At 49.7% G+C, this 17,377-nt stretch overlaps 1 protein-coding gene across 1 annotated transcript in view; it reads right to left on the bottom strand.

Moving 5' to 3' along the window:
- etv7 (ETS variant transcription factor 7) overlaps positions 1-16,479 on the bottom strand; it is a 29,113-nt gene extending 12,634 nt beyond the window's left edge. Inside the window, exons 1-6 of the mRNA XM_064921979.1 lie at positions 16,163-16,479; positions 15,719-15,842; positions 10,110-10,274; positions 5,088-5,300; positions 774-893; positions 511-653 (exon numbers count right to left, since the gene is read on the bottom strand). Coding sequence (XP_064778051.1) covers positions 511-653; positions 774-893; positions 5,088-5,300; positions 10,110-10,274; positions 15,719-15,842; positions 16,163-16,201 — 804 coding nt within the window. The 5' untranslated portion in view covers positions 16,202-16,479. The remainder of the gene's footprint in view (positions 1-510; positions 654-773; positions 894-5,087; positions 5,301-10,109; positions 10,275-15,718; positions 15,843-16,162) is intronic.
- Between the last annotated feature and the right edge of the window lie 898 nt (positions 16,480-17,377).

The raw sequence follows: 17,377 nt of genomic DNA, 5'->3' as shown, positions 1-17,377 counted from the left end.
CCTACCCAGCCAGAGGTCATCTCCTTACTCAGCCAGAGGTCATCTCTCTACCCAGCCAGAGGTCATCTCCCTACCCAGCCAGAGGTCATCTCTCTACCTAGCCAGAGGTCATCTCCCTACCCAGCCAGAGGTCATCTCCCTACCCAGCCAGAGGTCATCTCCCTACCCAGCCAGAGGTCATCTCTCTACCTAGCCAGAGGTCATCTCCCTACCTAGCCAGAGGTCATCTCCCTACCCAGCCAGAGGTCATCTCCCTACCCAGCCAGAGGTCATCTCCCTACCCAGCCAGAGGTCATCTCCCTACCCAGCCAGAGGTCATCTCCCTACTCAGCCAGAGGTTGGGGTCAATTACATTTAAATTCGAGTAAGAAACTGAAATTCCATTTCCAAAAATGCTTCCTGAATTGAAATGGAATTGACCCGAACCCTGCAAGTGGTCGCCTTTACTAAAACTCTGTTCCACCATCCGTCCATCCCATACTGTGAGCTCCAGACAGACCCTCAGCGTACCTTGTGGTTCCCCCAGAGTCGAGCTAGTCCGTTGGGGTCGACCACCCTGAACACCAGGCTCTCCTGGTCCTCCCAGCGGATGAAGGGCTGGTAGCGCTGGTCTGACAACAGCTGGTACACATAGTCCCACAGCAACCTGCAGTCTACACAGAGAGAGAGAGAGAGAGAGAGAGAGAGAGAGAGAGAGAGAGAGCTACAGTGGGTCTGTGTGTGTGTGTGTGTGTGTGTGTGTGTGTGTGTGTGTGTGTGTGTGTGTGTGTTACCTGGGATCTTGCCGTTTGCCTCTCTAGGTGGGACTTCTCTCTCAGTCCTCTCCTGATTGGACAGGTTGAGAGGCTCCTCCTCCTGGGAGCTAGGGATTGTGGGATGACACTTCGACACATCTGAGAGAAAGAGATTTTTATTGTTTATTTCACTTTTGTTTATTATCCACTTCACTTGCTTTGGCAATGTTAAAATATGTTTCCCATCTCAATAAAGCCTGTTGAGACAGAGAGAAGAGAGGGGGGAGACAGAGAGGAGAGAGGGGGAGACAGAAAGGAGAGGGGGAGACAGAGAGGAGAGAGGGGGAGACAGAGAGGAGAGAGGGGGAGACAGAGAGGAGAGAGGGGAGGGGGAGACAGAGAAAAGAGGGGGAGACAGAGAGGAGAGGGGGGGACAGAGAGGAGAGAGACAGAGAGGAGAGAGACAGAGAGGAGAGAGGGGGAGAGAGACAGGAGAGAGACAGAGAGGAGAGAGGGGGAGAGAGACAGAGAGGAGAGAGACAGAGAGGAGAGAGACAGAGGGGAGGAGACAAAGAGGAGAGAGGGGGAGACAGAGAAGAGAGGGGGTTAGACAAAGAAGAGAGGGGGGAGACAGAGAAGAGAGGGGGGAGACAGAGAGGAGAGAGGGGGGGAGAGAGACAGAGGGGGGAGAGAGACAGAGAGGAGAGAGACAGAGAGGAGAGAGGGGGGAGAGGAGTGAGTGACAAAGACAAAGGGAGGAGGGGAGAAGCTAGGAGAGAAAGTGAAAGATAAATCTCTTCTCCACAAAGGAGCAGTTGTTCCTGTTTCTAATCCGTGACTGTTACTGCAAGATAGTTTCAAATACAGGTAGACAATTACAGCGTATGGTGCCTTGACTTCAGCTAGGGTGCTTTCTTCCCTGTGTGATTAGGTGGGTGGGGGGATGGGGACGAGAGGGACGGGACTGGGGTACAAACCTACAAAACACACACTGCCCTCACGGAAACCACCTACAGCTGATCTGTGTGGCTGTGTGAGTGTGTGGCTGCGTGAGTGTTTGGCTGGGTGAGTGGGTGGCTGTGTGAGTGTGTGGCTGTGTGAGTGTGTGGCTGCGTGAGTGTGTGGCTGCGTGAGTGTGTGGCTGCGTGAGTGTGTGGCTGCGTGAGTGTGTGGCTGTGTGAGTGTGTGGCTGTGTGAGTGTGTGGCTGTGTGAGTGTGTGGCTGTGTGAGTGTGTGGCTGCATAGTGCACCAGGAAGTGGACTTGTCATAAACACTAAGAACAATACAATGATGGGAAAACAGTGTTAGACGGAAGTCTCTCTGTGTCTCTCTCTCTCTCTCTGTGTCTCTGTGTCTCTCTCTGTGTCTGTCTCTCTCTCTCTCTTTGTGTCTGTGTCTCTCTCTGTGTCTCTCTCTGTGTCTGTGTCTCTCTCTCTCTCTGTGTCTCTCTCTGTCTCTGTGTCTGTGTCTCTCTCTCTCTCTCTTTGTGTCTGTGTCTCTCTCTCTCTCTCTTTCTCTCTCTTTGTGTCTCTGTCTCTCTCTCTCTCTTTCTCTCTCTTTGTGTCTCTGTCTGTCTCTGTGTCTCTCTCTGTGTCTCTGTGTCTCTCTCTGTGTCTCTGTCTCTCTCTGTGTCTCTGTCTCTCTCTGTGTCTCTGTCTCTCTGTCTCTCTCTCTGTGTCTCTGTCTCTCTCTGTGTCTCTGTCTCTCTCTGTGTCTCTGTCTCTCTCTGTGTCTCTGTCTCTCTCTGTGTCTGTCTCTGTGTCTGTCTCTGTGTCTGTCTCTGTGTCTGTCTCTGTCTCTCTCTGTGTCTCTGTCTCTCTCTGTGTCTCTGTGTCTGTCTCTGTGTCTGTCTCTGTGTCTGTCTCTGTGTCTGGCTCTGTGTCTGGCTCTGTGTCTGGCTCTCTCTGTGTCTCTTTCTGTGTCTCTGTCTGTCTCTGTCTGTCTCTGTGTCTCTGTCTGTCTCTGTGTCTCTGTCTGTCTCTGTGTCTCTGTCTGTCTCTGTGTCTCTGTCTCTCTCTGTGTCTCTGTCTCTCTCTGTGTCTCTGTCTCTCTCTGTGTCTCTGTCTCTCTCTGTGTCTCTGTCTGTCTGTGTCTCTGTCTGTCTCTGTGTCTCTCTCTGTCTCTGTGTCTCTGTCTCTCTCTGTGTCTCTGTCTCTCTCTGTGTCTCTGTCTCTCTCTGTGTCTCTGTCTGTCTCTGTGTCTCTGTCTGTCTCTGTGTCTCTGTCTGTCTCAACCTCCTGGTGGAGTGGATCCTGAAGTCTGTACATCGTCTCAGGTCTCCAAACCTATTGCGCCCACATGGGACTTGGCACTGGTTTTGGAGGCACCGTGTTTTACCCCCATTTGAGCCTCTGAAGTCAATGGATCTGAAGATCCTGTCCTCCACAACCTCCTCGTGGCTTTGGGCTAAACGCGTCATTTCTCCTGACTCTAACGTGACGTTCGCCCTGAAAGTCATGACTATGTACTACCGGTCTGTTTCCTTTGCCTCCTTATGCGTCTGAGGAGCAGCAGAGGTTACAGGCCCTGAGGTCAGGCCCGGTGTCCACTGGGGGCTCTACACACGTACAACCAGGATTACTGCTTTTGTGAGCAGCTTTCTGTCTGTTTTGCTAATCCAGCTCAAGGCAGGATACTCTCAAAACAGCGTCTCTCTGAACAGCATCTCTCAGAACAGCATCTCTCCCTGGCATACAGCAGCAAGGATCAGGGGTTACCTAGCGGTCTACGTACCCACTACATCAGGGGTTACCTGGCGGTCTACGTACCCACTACACCAGGGGTTACCTGGCGGTCTACGTACCCACTACATCAGGGTTACCTAGCGGTCTACGTACCCACTACATCAGGGGTTACCTAGCGGTCTACGTACCCACTACATCAGGGGTTACCTGGCGGTCTACGTACCCACTACATCAGGGGTTACCTAGCGGTCTACGTACCCACTACATCAGGGGTTACCTGGCGGTCTACGTACCCACTACACCAGGGTTACCTAGCGGTCTACGTACCCACTACACCAGGGTTACCTAGCGGTGCATGTACCCACTACACCAGGGTTACCTAGCGGTCTACGTACCCACTACATCAGGGTTACCTAGCGGTCTACGTACCCACTACACCAGGGTTACCTAGCGGTCTACGTACCCACTACATCAGGGGTTACCTAGCGGTCTACGTACCCACTACATCAGGGGTTACCTGGCGGTCTACGTACCCACTACACCAGGGTTACCTAGCGGTCTACGTACTCACTACACCAGGGTTACCTAGCGGTGCATGTACCCACTACACCAGGGTTACCTAGCGGTCTACGTACCCACTACATCAGGGTTACCTAGCGGTCTACGTACCCACTACATCAGGGTTACCTAGCGGTCTACGTACCCACTACACCAGGGTTACCTAGCGGTCTACGTACCCACTACATCAGGGTTACCTAGCGGTCTACGTACCCACTACACCAGGGTTACCTAGCGGTCTACGTACCCACTACATCAGGGTTACCTAGCGGTCTACGTACCCACTACACCAGGGTTGCCTAGCGATGTATGTACCCACTACATCAGGGTTACCTAGCGGTCTACGTACCCACTACACCAGGGTTACATAGCGGTCTACGTACCCACTACATCAGGGGTTACCTAGCGGTCTACGTACCCACTACATCAGGGGTTACCTAGCGGTCTACGTACCCACTACACCAGGGTTACCTAGCGGTCTACGTACCCACTACACCAGGGTTACCTAGCGGTCTACGTACATCTGGTGGGGTCAGGTTTGGGGGGGGGGGGGTCAGGTTTGGTGGGGTCTACTACATCTGGTGGGGTCAGGTTTGGGGGGTCAGGTCTGGGAGGGTCTACTACATCTGGTGGGGTCAGGTCTGGGGGGGGTCTACTTTTGTTTCATTTAGTATCTGTTGTGCCGGCTTGGGGGGTGATTATATTTCCTCCTAGTATGTTGTACCAAAGTTGGCTGCCTGAAAAGGAGCATAAAGTTCCGAGTATAACTACTGTTCCCTGAAGGAGGGGAATGAGGCACACCGCCGTCCCTTTGCTCGGGGAAGTGCGGTATTAAATTGAAAAAATTAATTCAAGCCTCATGCTTATCACCTGTGGAAGGCGGGGCTCCCAGCGAGGCCCGGATTTCATTGGCCTTTTCATGCGTGACTGTAGATCCTTCAGTCGAAGTGGCGAGAATGTGACTACCCATAGTGTGTTGTACCTCGTTTCCCTCCTTCAGGGAACAGTAGTTATAGTCATAACGTTTCGTTTTAAGGGATACAGTCTTCTTCTCCCTGAAAAGCAGATGTGGGGATTCCACTCAGTTAGAACAGAACCTCATACACTCACGTGTTGATCCATTGGGTCCTAGGGGTTGGGGTCCTAGGGGCTGGGGACCCTGGCTTCCATTGGTTTGGGGTGACTGGGTGTATTTAGTAGAGGGGAGTTTGGTGAGACTGAGAGGGGGCTTGGTGAGGGTCAGGATGGGTGGAGTTGTGTGACATGTGGAGACCTCCCTTCTTTGCTGCTTCACACACTGTAGGAGCTCGTACAGTACATCACCTGGACACAGAGAGAGAGAGGAGACCGTACAGTACATCACCTGGAAACAGAGAGAGAGAGGAGCCTGTAGAGTACATCACCTGGAAACAGAGAGAGAGAGGAGCCTGTAGAGTACATCACCTGGAAACAGAGAGAGAGGAGCCCGTACAGTACATCACCTGGAAACAGAGAGAGAGGAGCCTGTAGAGTACATCACCTGGAAACAGAGAGAGAGAGGAGCCCGTACAGTACATCACCTGGAAACAGAGAGAGAGGAGCCTGTAGAGTACATCACCTGGAAACAGAGAGAGAGAAGCCTGTAGAGTACATCACCTGGAAACAGAGGGAGAGGAGCTCATACAGTACATCACCTGGAAACAGAGAGAGGAGCCTGTAGAGTACATCACCTGGAAACAGAGAGAGGAGCCCGTACAGTACATCACCTGGAAACAGAGAGAGCAGCTCGTACAGTACATCACCTGGAAACAGGGAGAGAGAGGAGCTTGTAGAGTACATCACCTGGAAACAGAGGGAGAGAGGAGCCTGTACAGTACATCACCTGGAAACAGAGAGAGAGGAGCCTGTACAGTACATCACCTGGAAACAGAGAGAGAGGAGCCCGTACAGTACATCACCGAGAAACAGAGAGAGGAGCCTGTAGAGTACATCACCTGGAAACAGAGAGAGGAGCCCGTACAGTACATCACCTGGAAACAGAGAGAGAGGAGCCTGTAGAGTACATCACCTGGAAACAGAGAGAGAGAGAGAGGAGCCTGTAGAGTACATCACCTGGAAACAGAGAGAGAGAGGAGCCTGTAGAGTACATCACCTGGAAACAGAAAGAGAGGAGCCTGTAGAGTACATCACCTAGAAACAGAGAGAGAGGAGCCTGTAGAGTACATCACCTGGAAACAGAGAGAGGAGCCTGTAGAGTACATCACCTGGAAACAGAGAGAGAGGAGCCTGTAGAGTACATCACCTGGAAACAGAGAGAGAGAGGAGCCTGTAGAGTACATCACCTGGAAACAGAGAGAGAGAGGAGCCTGTAGAGTACATCACCTGGAAACAGAGAGAGAGGAGCCTGTAGAGTACATCACCTGGAAACAGAGAGAGGAGCCCGTACAGTACATCACCTGGAAACAGAGAGAGGAGCCTGTAGAGTACATCACCTGGAAACAGAGAGAGGAGACTGTAGAGTACATCACCTGGAAACAGAGAGAGAGGAGCCCGTACAGTACATCACCGAGAAACAGAGAGAGGAGCCTGTAGAGTACATCACCTGGAAACAGAGAGAGGAGCCCGTACAGTACATCACCTGGAAACAGAGAGAGAGGAGCCTGTAGAGTACATCACCTGGAAACAGAGAGAGAGAGAGAGGAGCCTGTAGAGTACATCACCTGGAAACAGAGAGAGAGAGGAGCCTGTAGAGTACATCACCTGGAAACAGAGAGAGGAGCCTGTAGAGTACATCACCTGGAAACAGAGAAAGAGGAGCCTGTAGAGTACATCACCTGGAAACAGGGAGAGAGGAGCCCGTACAGTACATCACCTGGAAACAGAGAGAGGAGCCCGTACAGTACATCACCTGGAAACAGAGAGAGGAGCCCGTACAGTACATCACCTGGAAACAGAGAGAGGAGCCCGTACAGTACATCACCTGGAAACAGAGAGAGAGGAGCCTGTAGAGTACATCACCTGGAAACAGAGAGAGGAGCCTGTAGAGTACATCACCTGGAAACAGAGAGAGGAGCCTGTAGAGTACATCACCTGGAAACAGGGAGAGAGGAGCCCGTACAGTACATCACCTGGAAACAGAGAGAGGAGCCTGTACAGTACATAATCTGGAAACAGGGAGAGAGGAGCCCGTACAGTACATCACCTGGAAACAGGGAGAGAGGAGCCCGTACAGTACATCACCTGGAAACAGAGAGAGGAGCCTGTACAGTACATAATCTGGAAACAGGGAGAGAGGAGCCCGTACAGTACATCACCTGGAAACAGAGAGCGAGGAGCCCGTACAGTACATCACCTGGAAACAGGGGGAGAGGATCCCGTAGAGTACATCACCTGGAAACAGAGAGAGAGGAGCCTGTAGAGTACATCACCTGGAAACAGAGAGAGAGAGGAGCCTGTAGAGTACATCACCTGGAAACAGAGAGAGGAGCCTGTAGAGTACATCACCTGGAAACAGAGAAAGAGGAGCCTGTAGAGTACATCACCTGGAAACAGAGAGAGGAGCCCGTACAGTACATCACCTGGAAACAGAGAGAGGCGCCTGTAGAGTACATCACCTGGAAACAGAGCGAGAGAGGAGCCTGTAGAGTACATCACCTGGAAACAGAGAGAGAGGAGCCCGTAGAGTACATCACCTGGAAACAGAGAGAGAGAGGAGCCCGTACAGTACATCACCTGGAAACAGAGGGAGAGGAGCCCGTACAGTACATCACCTGGAAACAGAGAGAGAGGAGCCTGTAGAGTACATCACCTGGAAACAGAGAGAGGAGCCTGTAGAGTACATCACCTGGAAACAGAGAGAGAGAGGAGCCCGTACAGTACATCACCTGGAAACAGAGAGAGAGGAGCCTGTAGAGTACATCACCTGGAAACAGAGAGAGGAGCCCGTACAGTACATCACCTGGAAACAGAGAGAGGAGCCCGTACAGTACATCACCTGGAAACAGAGAGAGGAGCCCGTACAGTACATCACCTGGAAACAGAGAGAGAGGAGCCTGTAGAGTACATCACCTGGAAACAGAGAGAGGAGCCTGTAGAGTACATCACCTGGAAACAGAGAGAGAGAGGAGCCCGTACAGTACATCACCTGGAAACAGAGAGAGGAGCCCGTACAGTACATCACCTGGAAACAGAGAGAGGAGCCCGTACAGTACATCACCGAGAAACAGAGAGAGGAGCCTGTAGAGTACATCACCTGGAAACAGAGAGAGAGGAGCCCGTACAGTACATCACCTGGAAACAGGGAGAGAGGAGCCCGTACAGTACATCACCTGGAAACAGAGAGAGGAGCCTGTAGAGTACATCACCTAGAAACAGAGAGAGGCGCCTGTAGAGTACATCACCTGGAAACAGAGAGAGAGGAGCCCGTACAGTGCATCACCTGGAAACAGAGAGAGAGAGGAGCCTGTAGAGTACATCACCTGGAAACAGAGGGAGAGGAGCTCATACAGTACATCACCTGGAAACAGAGAGAGAGGAGCCCGTAGAGTACATCACCTGGAAACAGAGAGAGAGGAGCCCGTACAGTACATCACCTGGAAACAGAGAGAGAGGAGCCTGTAGAGTACATCACCTGGAAACAGAGAGAGAGGAGCCTGTAGAGTACATCACCTGGAAACAGAGAGAGAGGAGCCTGTAGAGTACATCACCTGGAAACAGAGAGAGAGGAGCTTGTAGAGTACATCACCTGGAAACAGAGAGAGAGAGGAGCCTGTAGAGTACATCACCTGGAAACAGAGAGAGAGGAGCCCGTACAGTACATCACCTGGAAACAGAGAGAGAGGAGCCTGTAGAGTACATCACCTGGAAACAGAGAGAGAGGAGCCTGTAGAGTACATCACCTGGAAACAGAGAGAGAGGAGCCTGTAGAGTACATCACCTGGAAACAGAGAGAGAGGAGCTTGTAGAGTACATCACCTGGAAACAGAGAGAGAGGAGCTTGTAGAGTACATCACCTGGAAACAGAGAGAGGAGCCCGTACAGTACATCACCTGGAAACAGAGAGAGGAGCCCGTACAGTACATCACCGAGAAACAGAGAGAGGAGCCTGTAGAGTACATCACCTGGAAACAGAGAGAGAGGAGCCTGTAGAGTACATCACCTGGAAACAGGGAGAGAGGAGCCCGTACAGTACATCACCTGGAAACAGAGAGAGGAGCCTGTAGAGTACATCACCTAGAAACAGAGAGAGGCGCCTGTAGAGTACATCACCTGGAAACAGAGAGAGAGGAGCCCGTACAGTGCATCACCTGGAAACAGAGAGAGAGAGGAGCCTGTAGAGTACATCACCTGGAAACAGAGGGAGAGGAGCTCATACAGTACATCACCTGGAAACAGAGAGAGAGGAGCCCGTAGAGTACATCACCTGGAAACAGAGAGAGAGGAGCCCGTACAGTACATCACCTGGAAACAGAGAGAGAGGAGCCTGTAGAGTACATCACCTGGAAACAGAGAGAGAGGAGCCTGTAGAGTACATCACCTGGAAACAGAGAGAGAGGAGCTTGTAGAGTACATCACCTGGAAACAGAGAGAGAGGAGCTTGTAGAGTACATCACCTGGAAACAGAGAGAGAGAGGAGCCTGTAGAGTACATCACCTGGAAACAGAGAGAGAGGAGCCCGTACAGTACATCACCTGGAAACAGAGAGAGAGGAGCCTGTAGAGTACATCACCTGGAAACAGAGAGAGAGGAGCCTGTAGAGTACATCACCTGGAAACAGAGAGAGAGGAGCTTGTAGAGTACATCAGCTGGAAACAGAGAGAGAGGAGCTTGTAGAGTACATCACCTGGAAACAGAGAGAGAGAGGAGCCTGTAGAGTACATCACCTGGAAACAGAGAGAGAGGAGCCCGTAGAGTACATCACCTGGAAACAGAGAGAGGGGAGCCCGTACAGTACATCACCTGGAAACAGAGAGAGAGGAGCCCGTAGAGTACATCACCTGGAAACAGAGAGAGAGGAGCCCGTACAGTACATCACCTGGAAACAGAGAGAGAGGAGCCTGTAGAGTACATCACCTGGAAACAGAGAGAGAGGAGCCTGTAGAGTACATCACCTGGAAACAGAGAGAGGAGCCCCCCCCCCCCCAGGTGGCGTACCTGAGTCAGGACAGCGGTGTCTGAAGTCTTCCTTGGTGAGGAGGCAGAGAGCTCTGCCGTTCATCTCAAACCGTCCTCTCTCAGTTCTGAGGAGAGAATATTCCCTCTGAGCCCATTGTAGCCAGTGGACCACATCCTCCTTGTCCCACAGAGACGGGTTTATACCTAAACACACACACACACACCTTAGACGGGTTTATACCTACACACATCCTGGTTCGTCCCTGGACGAGAGACCAGATGTTGCTGGAAGTGGTGATGGAAGGCCAGAAGGAGGCACTCTTTCCTCTGGCCTAAAACAAATATCACAAAGCCCCAGGGCAGTGATTGGGGACATTGCCCGGTGTAGGGTGTCATCTTCGGATGGGACGTTAAACGGGTGTCCTGACTCTCTGTGGTCACTAAAGATCCCATGGCCCTTATCGTAAGAGTAGGGATGTTAACCCCGGTGTCCTGGCTAAATTCCCAATCTGGCCCTGATACCAACATGGTCACCTAATCATCCCCAGCTACCAATTGTCTCATTCATCCCCCTCCTCTCCCCTGTAACTATTCACCAGGTCATTGCTGTAAATGAGAATGTGTTCTCAGTCAATATACCTGGTAAACAATACCCACAGACACACAAACGTACCAGGGGTGGCAGGTAGGTTAGGGTGTTGGACCAGTTACTGAAAGATTGCTGGATCCAAATCCCGAGCTGACAAATTTAAAATCTGTCGATCTGCCCCTGAACAAGGCATTTAACCCACTGTTCCCCTGAACAAGGCAGTTAACCCACTGTTCCCCTGAACAGGCAGTTAACCCACTGTTCCCTTGAACAAGACAGTTAACCCACTGTTCCCCTGAACAAGACAGTTAACCCACTGTTCCCCTGAACAAGGCAGTTGTCACCCACTGTTCCCCTGAACAAGACAGTTAACCCACTGTTCCCCTGAACAAGGCAGTTATCACCCACTGTTCCCCTGAACAAGGCAGTTATCACCCACTGTTCCCCTGAACAAGGCAGTTATCACCCACTGTTCCCCTGAACAAGGCAGTTATCACCCACTGTTCCCCTGAACAAGGCAGTTGTCACCCACTGTTCCCCTGAACAAGGCAGTTGTCACCCACTGTTCCCCTGAACAAGGCAGTTGTCACCCACTGTTCCCCTGAACAAGGCAGTTGTCACCCACTGTTCCCCTGAACAAGGCAGTTGTCACCCACTGTTCCCCTGAACAAGACAGTTAACCCACTGTTCCCCTGAACAAGGCAGTTGTCACCCACTGTTCCCCTGAACAAGGCAGTTGTCACCCACTGTTCCCCTGAACAAGGCAGTTGTCACCCACTGTTCCCCTGAACAAGGCAGTTGTCACCCACTGTTCCCCTGAACAAGGCAGTTGTCACCCACTGTTCCCCTGAACAAGGCAGTTGTCACCCACTGTTCCCCTGAACAAGGCAGTTGTCACCCACTGTTCCCCTGAACAAGGCAGTTATCACCCACTGTTCCCCTGAACAAGGCAGTTGTCACCCACTGTTCCCCTGAACAAGGCAGTTAACCCACTGTTTCCCTGAACAAGGCAGTTAACCCACTGTTCCCCTGAACAAGACAGTTAATCCACTGTTCCCCTGAACAAGGCAGTTATCACCCACTGTTCCCCTGAACAAGGCAGTTATCACCCACTGTTCCCCTGAACAAGGCAGTTATCACCCACTGTTCCCCTGAACAAGGCAGTTATCACCCACTGTTCCCCTGAACAAGGCAGTTATCACCCACTGTTCCCCTGAACAAGGCAGTTATCACCCACTGTTCCCCTGAACAAGGCAGTTATCACCCACTGTTCCCCTGAACAAGGCAGTTATCACCCACTGTTCCCCTGAACAAGGCAGTTATCACCCACTGTTCCCCTGAACAAGGCAGTTTACCCACTGTTCCACTGAACAAGGCAGTTTACCCACTGTTCCCCTGAACAAGGCAGTTTACCCACTGTTCCCCTGAACAAGGCAGTTTACCCACTGTTCCCCTGAACAAGGCAGTTTACCCACTGTTCCACATTTACATTTACATTTAAGTCATTTAGCAGACGCTCTTATCCAGAGCGACTTACAAATTGGTGAATTCACCTTCTGACATCAGTGGAACAGCCACTTTACATTTGCATCTAAATCATTTAAGGGGGGGTGAGAAGGATTGCTTTATCCTATCCTAGGTATTCCTTGAAGAGGTGGGGTTTCAGGTGTCTCCGGAAGGTGGTGATTGACTCCGCTGTCCTGGCGTCGTGAGGGAGTTTGTTCCACCATTGGGGGGCCAGAGCAGCGAACAGTTTTGACTGGGCTGAGCGGGAACTGTACTTCCTCAGTGGTAGGGAGGCGAGCAGGCCAGAGGTGGATGAACGCAGTGCCCTTGTTTGGGTGTAGGGCCTGATCAGAGCCTGGAGGTACTGCGGTGCCGTTCCCCTCACAGCTCCGTAGGCAAGCACCATGGTCTTGTAGGGGATGCGAGCTTCAACTGGAAGCCAGTGGAGAAAGCGGAGGAGCGGGGTGACGTGAGAGAACTTGGGAAGGTTGAACACCAGACGGGCTGCGGCGTTCTGGATGAGTTGTAGGGGTTTAATGGCACAGGCAGGGAGCCCAACCAACAGCGAGTTGCAGTAATCCAGACGGGAGATGACAAGTGCCTGGATTAGGACCTGCGCCGCTTCCTGTGTGAGGCAGGGGCGTACTCTGCGGATGTTGTAGATCATTCCCCTGAACAAGGCAGTTAACCCACTGTTCCCCTGAACAAGGCAGTTAACCCACTGTTCCCCTGAACAAGGCAGTTAACCCACTGTTCCCCTGAACAAGGCAGTTAACCCACTGTTCCCCTGAACCAAGCAGTTATCACCCACTCTTCCTGGGCAGTCATTGTAAATAACAATTTGTTTTTAACTGACTTGCCTAGTTAAATAAAGCTAAAATAAAATAGCCTCCTTATCCCACAGAGATGGGTTTATACCCCCACACATACAGTGGGGCAAAAAAGTATTTAGTCAGCCACCAATTGTGCAAGTTCTCCCACTTAAAAAGATGAGAGAGGCCTGTAATTTTCATCATAGGTACACTTCAAATGACAGACAAAATGAGAAAAGAAATCCAGAAAATCACATTGTAGCATTTTTAATTAATTTATTTGCAAATTATGATGGAAAATAAGTATTTAGTCACCTACAAACAAGCAAGATTTCTGGCTCTCACAGACCTGTAACTTCTTCTTTAAGAGGCTCCTCTGTCCTCCACTCGTTACCTGTATTAATGGCACCTGTTTGAACTTGTTGTCAGTATAAAAGACTCCTGTCCACAACCTCAAACAGTCACACTCCAAACTCCACTATGGACTAGACCAAAGAGCTGTCAAAGAACACCAGAAACAAAATTGTAGACCTGCACCAGGCTGGGAAGACTGAATCTGCAATAGGTAAGCAGCTTGGTTTGAAGAAATCAACTGTGGGAGCAATTATTAGGAAATGGAAGACATACAAGACAAGATAATCTCCCTCGATCTGGGGCTCCACGCAAGATCTCACCCCGTGGGGTCAAAATGATCACGAGAACGGTGAGCAAAAATCCCAGAACCACACGGGGGGACCTAGTGAATGACCTGCAGAGAGCTGGGACCAAAGTAACAAAGCCTACCATCAGTAACACACTACGCCGCCAGGGACTCAAATCCTGCAGTGCCAGACGTGTCCCCCTGCTTAAGTCAGTACATTTCCAGGCCCGTCTGAAGTTTGCTAGAGAGTATTTGGATGATCCAGAAGAAGATTGGGAGAATGTCATATGGTCAGATGAAACCAAAATATAAGTTTTTGGTAAAAACTCAACTCGTCGTGTTTGAAGGACAAAGAATGCTGAGTTGCATCCAAAGAACACCATACCAACTGTGAAGCATGACATAAGTATTTTATCACCTACCAACCAGTAACAATTCCGGCTCTCACAGACCTGTTAGTTTTTCTTTAAGAAGCCTCCCTAATCTCCACTCATTTACATGTATTAACTGCACCTGTTTGAACTCGTTATCTGTATAAAAGACACTTGTCCACACACTCAATTAAACAGACTCCAACCTCTCCACAATGGCCAAGACCTGCACAAGGCTGGATGGGCTACAGGACACTAGGCAAGCAGCTTGGTGAGAAGGCAACAACTGTTGGCACAATTATTAGAAAATGGAAGAAGTTCAAGATGACGGTCAATCACCCTCGGTCTGGGGCTCCAACAAAGATCTCACCTCGTGGGGCATCAATGATCATGAGGAAGGTGAGGGATCAGCCCAGAACAACACGGCACGACCTGGTCAATGACCTGAAGTGAGCTGGGACCACAGTCTCAAAGAAAACCCTTAGTAACACACTACACCGTCATGGATTAAAATCCTGCAGTGCACGCAAGGTCCCCCTGCTCAAGCCAGCGCATGTCAGGCCCGTCTGAAGTTTGCCAATGACCATCTGGATGATCCAGAGGAGGAATGGGAGAAGGTCATGTGGTCTGATGAGACAAAAATAGAGCTTTTTGGTCTAAACTCCACTCGCCGTGTTTGGAGGAAGAAGAAGGATGAGTACAACCCCAAGACACCATCCCAACCGTGAAGCATGGAGGTGGAAACATCATTCTTTGGGGATGCTTTTCTGCAAAGGGGACAGGACGACTGCACCGTATTGAGGGGAGGATGGATGGGGCCATGTTTTTCGAGATCTTGGCCAACAACCTCCTTCCCTCAGTAAGAGCATTGAAGATGGGTCGTGGCTGGGTCTTCCAGCATGACAACGACCCGAAACACACAGCCAGGGCAACTAAGGAGTGGCTACGTAAGGAGCATCTCAAGGTCCTGGAGTGGCCTAGCAAGTCTCCAGACCTGAACCCAATAGAAAATCTTTGGAGGGAGCTGAAAGTCCGTATTGCCCAGCGACAGCCCCGAAACCTGAAGGATCTGGAGAAGGTCTGTATGGAGGAGTGGGCCAAAATCCCTGCTGCAGTGTGTGCAAACCTGTTCAAGAACTACAGGAAACGTATGATCTCTGTAATTGTAAACAAAGGTTTCTGTACCAAATATTAAGTTCTGCTTTTCTGATGTATCAAATACTTGTGTCATGCAATAAAATGCAAATTAATAACTTAAAAATCATACAATGTGATTTTTCTGGATTTTGGTTTTAGATTCCGTCTCTCACAGTTGAAGTGTACCTAAGATTTAAAAAAAAATACAGACCTCTACATGCTTTGTAACTAGGAAAACCTGCAAAATCAGCAGTGTATCAAATACTTGTTCTCCCCTCTACATTCATATTTTTTTTACCTTTAATTAACCAGGCAAGTCAGTTAAGAACAAATTCTTATTTTCAATGACGGCCTGGGAACAGTGGGTTAACTGCCTGTTCAGGGGCAGAACGACAGATTTGTACCTTGTCAGCTCGGGGGTTTGAACTCGGAACCTTCCAGTTACTAGTCCAACACTCTAACCACTAGGCTACCCTGCCGCCCTTCTCTATAGATTCCCACATACACAGAGCTGTTAGCCAACGTGTGTGTGTGTGTGTGTGTGTGTGTGTGTGTGTGTGTGTGTGTGTGTGTGTGTGTGTGTTTTGACTCACGTAGTCTTCCAGGTAGCTGCCACAGGTCGTCCTGTGAAGGGGGGATGACTGGAGGGAGGAGCGATGAAGGGAACAGCACTCCTCTGCCAGGGGCAAGGGGAACATGACTGGGTTCTCCATGGTCCTGCCACACGCAGACACACATACACCTTTTTATATTATAATTGAAAGTTATTTTTTTCAAATACAACACAGTCAAGCAACTAATCTGTCTCCTTTATCAGTGAATTGATTTTTATCTAGCGAGCATGAAACCACACATGCTGAAGTGAATGCAAAAGTGAAAGTCTTTCTTAAACTGATCAAACATTCGCTGGGAGTAAAAACAACTGACAAACTGTGTAAAACCAACATAATCCATCTCTATCTATTCATATTAAACGGAAACATTACTTGTAGGACATGAACGCGTTTCCTATTCGTGTCATCAGGGCTTCAGTTTACCTTGATCAGATCAGGCGGGGAGCTGCCTCCGTCTTCCATCGTCCTCTACCTGTCTGTCCGGAAGTAGACTAGTAGAATAATTCTCTATAGATTCCCCAACTCAGGTGATCAACAATCCGACCGGTAATACGATTAATTCTCTCTATGAGACTTCTGTCGATTAAGGGTCCGAATATATTATTATGGAATCCAAACGCAGGAGCTTGATTTTCACATGCAACCCGACAACTATGATGACATATAATCCTTGTTTCCGGGTATCGAAATCGAAAGGATCCATAGAGGTGTGTGTTTTAAAAACAAGTGCAGATATCACTTCCATGAATTCAAACCTGAATATCTAAATTGAGGGTGTGTTGTTTTCTGGAGATATACGGACGCCTGGTGCCCAAAATGTATGACGAATGTCGGACAGCTGGAGTTGAGTGGGAAGAAACATATTATTTTTTGTTTATCTTCTATGCTCTTGTCAATTCTTGAACTCAATTATGTCTAATTGTGTGTTTATTTTTGATTCAATTGATTGATTGTAATTGTTTTTAATAACCTGCCCAGGGACTGCGGTTGAAAATTAGGCGGCTGGCTAAAACCGGCACTTTTACTGAAACGTTGATTAATGTGCACTGTCCCTGTAAAAATAAAAATAAACTCAAACAATCAAAAAAAGGGGACAAACGGATTCGGTTCATTCATTCGTCCTAATGAGCCCTCCCCAGCTAACGCCGCATTACATTTGTTTTCAGTTTGGATATTGGTTTGATATTCGGAGTTTGCTCGTCAGTACCTCTTCGATGGAAGGTCCTAAGATGATTAATGTGATATATCTAGAATCAAATAAAAATAGAGAGAAAGCCCGTTCCCCCTCCGTTCGATTATGTTTTCAAAAAGTTTACTCAATGTTGTTTTTAGTTGGGGAATAATTCTACACTCACGGCTAAGGGACCGTGATAAAAGTGCAACCAGCCGAACCTGATGTGTACAGAAAAATATTTTCCTATATATTAAATGATTTAGACAGGAACGCTATTTTGGTTTTAGGAGTGGGTGGGACATAACCGGGTTGCGGATCTGGGGGCCCAGCTAGCAATGAGGAATCTGCCCAGAAGCGGCCGTCATCTGGTGCCCAGAACTGATTGAATCAGCCCAGAATCAAAATGATTGACTGCCCAGAATCGGCCCAATTGAGCTGCCATCTTATCGGCTCTTAACCAACCA

Source organism: Oncorhynchus masou, chromosome 18 (genome assembly GCF_036934945.1).
Source record: "Oncorhynchus masou masou isolate Uvic2021 chromosome 18, UVic_Omas_1.1, whole genome shotgun sequence".
Classification (NCBI taxonomy): Eukaryota; Metazoa; Chordata; class Actinopteri; order Salmoniformes; family Salmonidae; genus Oncorhynchus; species Oncorhynchus masou.
This window is presented reverse-complemented; position numbering and strand designations above follow the sequence as displayed.